Below are 7,274 nucleotides of genomic sequence, written 5' to 3' on the forward strand. Positions count from 1 at the left end.
GCATCATTGCGTTCAGCTGGGTGGAGGCTCCGGCTGGCATACGCAATTACCCGTTCTGTGCCCTCTTGTTGTTGTGCCAGTACTGCCCCCAACCCACAGTTACTTGCGTCGGTATAGACAATGAAGGGCTTGGTGAAGTCAGCGTAGGCCAGGATGGGTGACTGCAGTAGCTCTTGTTTTAAACGTTGGAATGCGGCTGCACACTCGGGGCTCCACACTATTGGAGGTGACCGCCGACCCCGGGGACGCCCAGTGCCTGCTAATAACTCGTTGAGGGGTTTGGCAATGTTTGAAAAGCCCTTAATGAAGCGTCTATAATATTCCGCAAACCCCAAAAAGGAGCGTACTTGCCCTACTGTAGTTGGAGGCTGCCATCCCTGCACAGCGGAGACTTTCTCGGGGTCAGGGGACACCCCTCTGCTGGTAACACAGTGGCCAAGGAATTTAACCTCCTTCCGGAAGAGCTGGCACTTCTCTGGACGCAGCTTTAGACCATACCGCTCCATGGCTCGAAATATCTCTTCTAGATGTTGCAGATGGGTGGTAAAGTCTGCAGAAAAAGTAATCACGTCATCAAGGTACACAAGGGTAGACTCAGTCAGCTGTCCCCCTAGGCAACGCTGCATGAGCCTCTGGAATGTAGCCGGGGCATTACACAAACCGAAAGGCATCCGGTCCCACTCAAACAGCCCAAAGGGGGTTGTAAAAGCAGTCTTCTCCCGGTCGCTGTCCTCCACCTGGACCTGCCAGTAGCCACTGGCAAGATCCAGGGTGGAGTACCAAGCAGCCTGGGTCAGACTGGTGAGTGAATCCTCAATTCTGGGGAGGGGGAAGGCATCCTTCCTAGTAACACTGTTCAATCTCCTATAGTCTACACAGAAGCGCCATGCTCCACTCTTTTTACGCACTAATACGATGGGGGCTGCCCAGGGACTACTGCTTTCTCGAATCACACCCCCCTCCAGCATACCTTGTAGCAGGGTGCGGATCTCTTGGTAGAGGGTAGGTGGTACTGGCCGGTATCGCTCACGGACAGGGGCTGCGTCGCCAGTGGGGATCTGGTGTTTGACCACATTTGTACACCCATAATCTTCCTCGTGGGCTGCGAAGACGTGTTGCCATTGAGTCAGGAACTGCTGCAGCTGTTGTAGTTGGTCTGCGTCCAAACCGTCGCCCTGCAAGGATTCACCCGACAATTGTGCAGGCATTTTCACAGTACCTCCATCACCCTCCAGCCCGACTTCAACCACCCCCACCTCAACAACACATGGACCCACCTGAGTGCACTGGATGTCTCTCCCCTCTCTCACCTGGTGGAGACCCACAGTGGTAACCTGGGCCAGCCCTTGGTGTCGATGGATGGTCACTGGGTGTGGTTGCACGTTCCTCACCCGCACAGGAACACGGCCCCGGTGCACAGTGGCGAGGGAACGAGCTACCTGGATGTTCGGGCACCCACTGTGTGGCTCTATGACAACCCAGCCCTCTAGGCCATATGTCCGGGCCGGTAGCCTGGCCCAAATGAGCGATTCGCTGCAACCGGGGATGGTGATGGCATACCGGCAGGCGGCCCGGGCGGTGTCCGTCCGTTCCTGGTGGGCCAAGGCGGTCTGGATCCGGCGGCAGTCTGCGATGACCGGCTCCCACTCTTGGTCTTCCTGGGTTCTTGCACGGCGGGTCCTAGTCGGGCTGACACTCTGAAACAGATCTCTCCAGCATTCAGTTAGTACATTCATCCCTAGCAATGCCCTATGAGCCCCCAAACAGTGGTCTTTAACCACAACAATCCCCTTCTCAGGCACTTGGATGCCCCTTACCCGAAAATTGGTCACTAGGTACCCCACGTACGGGATGTCGAGCCCATTGGCACCCCGCAACGTCAGCCAAGGAATCTCACTGTCTTGCACCTGTAGTCGGCCAAAGAGTTCTTTGCAAAGGCTTTCGGTAAACAGGGTGACTTGCAAGCCAGTATCTACCAAGCACCGGATGGTTTGGTTGTTCACTTCGATTTCGACAATAGGGCATTGTCCAACTAGGGCATTTCTGGCGTGGGTGGAGGAAGTGGTGGCGCTCATCCCAGACACATGCCCCACAGTGGCCGGGTGATCTAAAAATCCGTTTGAGAGGCGCGCCGCGGGGGGCAATGGCGGCTGATGTGTCCCGCGCCTCCACAGCGGTTGCAGATTGGCTGGCCCTGTGCGTCCCACTGGAACCTGGGGTTGGATGCCCGGGCTGGCGGAGGCCTCTCTCTCTGTGCCCCCTCGGAGAAGGACCTCTCCCGTGGTGGTTGCAGACTGGTGGATAGATGGCCACGAAACTCTGCTAGTAGAGCCTTGGACATCTCGCTCATCTGGCCCTCACGTCCTTCATGATTTCCTCGAGAGCTAGAGCCTCCTGTCTGACGTCTTCAAACGGCATGGTGGGGTTTTGCCACAGGAGTTTCAGGGCCTGACGGACAGGCCCTTCTCGTAGGCCCAACAAGAACTGATCACGGACCAGATCGCCACCCGCACCTATGCCAGCATCAGTCCGGCTTTGCAGTCTGGAAAACAGTTCTCTGACCTGTAACGAGAAGGAACGGATTGACTGTTTTGGGCCCTGCCTACAGTTAAAGAATTGTGTTCTCAAGGCCGCTGTCGGTCGGTTGTCCCCATAGAGCTTTAGGAGGACGTCAAAAATCTTCTCGGTTGTGTCGCGTTCGCCATCAGCAACTGCCAAAACCTCCCTTTTTGCCTCCCCCTCTAGGGACCCCAACACAAATTGTACCTTCTGTGGTTCACCCAGCCCTTGAAGGCTTGCAAGATAGTTGGTCTGGGAGACCCACTCCCCCACTGGTGTTTCGGAACCCAGGCCCTTAAATCTAGGCGCCCATGGGGCTCCCATGAACACTGGCATTGCTGCTGGTTGACGCGCCACTGCTCCCTCTGCCATATTGACAGGGTTGCTCCACTTAAGACAGAATCCTGCCGACTACGCCACTTGTGACCGGGGTGTGGTGACTTTAGTCCACCCACCGTTGACCTTCTGATCTCAAGGAGCAGGCCACCGTCAATAATTCTCAGAGGCTCAGAGGGTCGAGTTGAAACACATTTATTTTACTTCCAAGGATAAAAACAAGGGGAAAGAGTCTTCAATAAAAAGAACGGGCTGAGGGTGCAGTCTCTGCCCTGGCCGTCTTAGGCCCGGTCGTCCAAACCACCGGCTGATCCACCACCGCTCCCCCCGGTTGAATACTGCGTAGTAGCCTGTCGGGTCCCCACGACAGATGACTAAATGGAGCTTAGGCCCTTCTGCTGCTACTGTGTCTGGCACCACTCTGGACGCAAGACCTGTAGACAAGAGGAGAAAACTCGCACTTCACACGTGAGACACACTTCAAAGTAAATCACTTCAACAGCACACCACAGCAATAGGTTTCAGTGAAGGCACACTTTTAGGCAGGTCAATGCGTCCAGATAACTACCAAACAGCAGTTCCAGTGTCTGGGCACAGTATTCCAAGCGGGTCGTAGCTCAGGCACAGGAGGGGTAGCAGCTTAGGTACACAGGCGAGGTAGCAGGTTAGGCCTACAGGCAGGGTAGCAGGTTAGGCATACAGGCAGGGTAGCAGCTTAGTCCCACAGGCAGGGTAGCAGTTTAGGCATACAGGCAGGGTAGCAGGCTAGGCATACAGGCAGGGTAGCAACTTAGTCCCACAGGCAGGGTAGCAGGTTAGGCATACAGGCAGGGTAGCAACTTAGTCCCACAGGCAGGGTAGCAGGTTAGGCATACAGGCAGGGTAGCAGGTTAGTCCGCCTAGCATAGGGCTAGCTACAGCAGGACGGTCAGGCTATGAGCCGTAGCTGGGGCACAAGCAAGACAATAGTTAGGTCCAACTAGCTTGGGGCTAGCCACAGAAACCGAAACTATACGCCGATAGCGGCACTCGGTCATAGGTTTGAGTATGCACACAACAAAGTCGGAGGAGAGACACGTCTTGGCAACGGCGGCTGGCTCGCATCTTCGTAGTAGAAGGAGTGGAGAGTTACTTAGATTGAATGTTCCGATCCTCGTCACGATCGTGCATAGCCTTCCTTTTTCGTGCTGGTTCCCAGATCCTCTTCCACAGTCCGCTTCGGCAGCTTATCGGCGCTCTCCACAGGTTGACGTGTCGTCCTCTCCCCCGATCTGTCTGAAACTGAAAGTAACAAGTTTAAGTACTTTTCCCCTTCCCCGTACACCAAACACACGCCTCCCAGCTCCCGCTGTACACCTGTACAGAGTTAACGTAATGACTAGCCGGCATCCCAATGTTGTTGTGCGTCAGGAGAGTCGTCCGGGGGGGAAACTCCATGTCGCACTTTTTAGTTCCGCTTGTTATGCGGGGTCACCCGGTGACTTCTACATTTAGGGTTAGGGTTAGGGTTACTATTCAGAGAATATAGAATAGAATAGACTTTGTCATTGTGCATTAGATAGACAACTAAATTTGTTTGTGCAACCACTAAAAAAAGTGCAGTTGTGGTGGGTGGAGGGTAGGATTATTAAGGTCTGTGATGGCCCTGGGAATGAAACTGTTCTGCAGTCTGGAGGTGAGGGCTGTAGTGACTCGGTAGCGCCTGCCAGAGGGTAGCAGGGTGAATAGATGGTTTGCGGGGTGAGTCTCATCCTTCAAAATGCCACGACTATGATTATGACTATGATATTACATAAAATCAAATTAACCAGTTTCTATACTTTGTTTTCCTTGCCCAATGAGAATCAATAAGAAATTGGATCGATAAGCAGAATCAAAAATGTAATCCGATTGAATTTATCCGATCCGATCCCATCCCTATTAATGGGTGTGCTGTGCCACGAGTAAGATACCTGTAGTGTTGGTGCTATATATTGGCTTTATTTGTGCGCCCCTGGTGTCATTTATGACTGGCTGGCAATACGTTAATCATGTTTTTTGTGTAATAAATGGACATTTTGTATATACTTAGCTCTGTAAAATCCTAAAAAACTCTGACACGTAGTGGGAAGACTTTCATTTATAAGGTTTATCTTGTTACATCTGTATTATCTACATTAACCACATGTATGCAAGCCCTGGGATTTTGTCATTTAATTGAATGAATTGACTGCCCATCAAAATTAACTGTACAATCTAAAACAATCAACTTCGACATGTTAGAGGTCTGTCAGAGGTCCCTAATCATTTTTATTTTGTTGGTTTTTGGTGCAACAAATAAATACGTTTTTTATATTTCATTCCTAAAGAAAACTTTAAATATGTGCACCAAAATGTGTGGACAATCAAATGTTGCCATTGAGAAGAAAAGGCCTTCAGGATTATGGTGTCTTGGGAGTTTAAACCACAGACCACAAAACATATAAATAACCAAGAGCCACTCACATTGTAAAGGGGGGGAAACACAACACAGGTACAGGTATGATTAACAGGAACTCTGAACAACTGAAAACATACACTGTAATGACATTTTTAAATATTATTTTAAAGTTAAATTTTTGAGCCATTTATTTTGAGATCTAGCCCCTACTCCTGTATATTTCCATAATGAATGGTTGATACTATGAAACTCTTTCATAGTACATTTTGCATTTGATAAATCTCATAATACATAATGCCTGGGTATGCTGAAGCTAATCATAATAAGACTGAAAATGTAAATGTATATCTTTGAAAAGAGACTGCAAGCATTCTGTTTTTTAAAACTCCAACTGTATGAGCTATGCTTCTATTTCCTAACAATTAAGCTATGATGGAGAATGTTTCCAGAGTGTCTGTTTTCAGACTGGCCGGATTGAACTTTAGGTCCGAGTACAGATATATTCTGTTTTCTCTGACTTTACTTTGCTACCCTTTAATTGTAATGTTTAACATGACAGTGATCTATGTAATTGTGATGAACAAACATCTCTATGAACCAATGTACATTTTTCTTTGTAATTTGTGTATCAATGCGCTGTATGGAACTGTTGGGTTCTATCCAAAGTTTTTACATGATTTGCTGTCTGATCATCATGTAATTTCATATTTAGGATGCCTGGTTCAAGCATTTGTCATTTATTCATCATCCCTTTGTGAATTCTCTACTTTGACTGTGATGGCTGTTGACAGATATTTGGCAATATGTAGACCATTAGAGTATCATAGTATTATGACAAATAATACAGTTATCAAGTGCATGGTGTTTTCATGGTTTTCGCCACTTTTATGTATGTTAGTTCTTGTTGTGTTAAGTTCAACTTTAACTTTGTGTGGCACAAATATTGATAAGCTGTATTGTGATAACTGGTCTGTAGTGAAACTTTCATGTTATCCAACCACAGTTAATAATGTTTTTGGGTATATTGTAATTATTGTTTATTTCATTCATTCACTCTTCATCATGTGCTCTTACATAAAACTAGTTGGCGCAAGCATCAAATCGAAAGAAGAAAAAAATAGGTTCATGCAAACATGTATGCCACATCTGCTTTCGCTGCTTAATGTGACTGTTGCTCTACTGTTTGATGTTATGTTTACAAGGTACGGAACCAGGACTTTCTCTCAAGATCTTCAGAATTTCCTAGCCTTGGAATTCCTTGTCATACCACCAATTCTAAATCCACTTATTTATGGACTGAAACTGTCAAAAATTCGCAATCAACTCATGCGATTTTACCACAACAATGTCATCAGCACCGTAAGGGAATTGCACTGACAAATCTAACAAAAAGACAGACCATGGTGTCAACTAATCTCACTCATATGAAACTGGTAATGCTTAAGAAAACTGCAGGTGCAGGTGGTTGGGCTTTCTGACTCTGGGTTCAACTGGTTTAGAACATACATCAAAGGGAGAAAGGTTTACGTCAGGCTTGGAGATCATGTGTCTAAGAAGCATGGCATCTGCTTTGAGAGTACACAATGTATGTTTCCATAGTTATGCACATGACACGCAACTCTACATCTCTGCCGGACCAAATTATGCTGCAGCTATAAACTCAATAACTACCTGTCTTTTAGCCATTTTTGATATTTAGATATTTTTGCACTCTCTGTCTTTGTTTTTTCTTTCATATGCACTTTATCCCAGTTTATTTTTTAGGTTTTTAGATTTATTTTTTTGTCTATATGCTATACAAATAAAGTTGTATTATTATTATGACGACTGCATTATTTCATAGGAAACTCCATAGCTGTAAGTTTTTTACCTATGCCATATTTCAAAAAAGGGTTTAATGGCTACCTTCCCTCTCACTGAATTCAGGACGCCATGACACTGAGTAGGGGTACAAATACCT

At 47.6% G+C, this 7,274-nt stretch overlaps 1 protein-coding gene across 1 annotated transcript; it reads left to right on the plus strand.

Annotated features, from left to right (window-relative positions):
* Nucleotides 1-5,743: 5,743 nt before the first annotated feature.
* Nucleotides 5,744-6,691, plus strand: LOC308369855 (olfactory receptor 6E1-like; the record flags this gene model as incomplete). Its single annotated transcript, XM_080844400.1, has 1 exon — nt 5,744-6,691. One exon carries the CDS (start codon nt 5,744-5,746, stop codon nt 6,689-6,691), a length of 948 nt encoding a protein of 315 aa, XP_080700526.1.
* Nucleotides 6,692-7,274: the final 583 nt, after the last annotated feature.

The sequence above is a fragment of the Sprattus sprattus genome (assembly GCF_963457725.1).
Source record: "Sprattus sprattus genome assembly, chromosome: 9".
NCBI classification, from domain to species: Eukaryota; Metazoa; Chordata; class Actinopteri; order Clupeiformes; family Clupeidae; genus Sprattus; species Sprattus sprattus.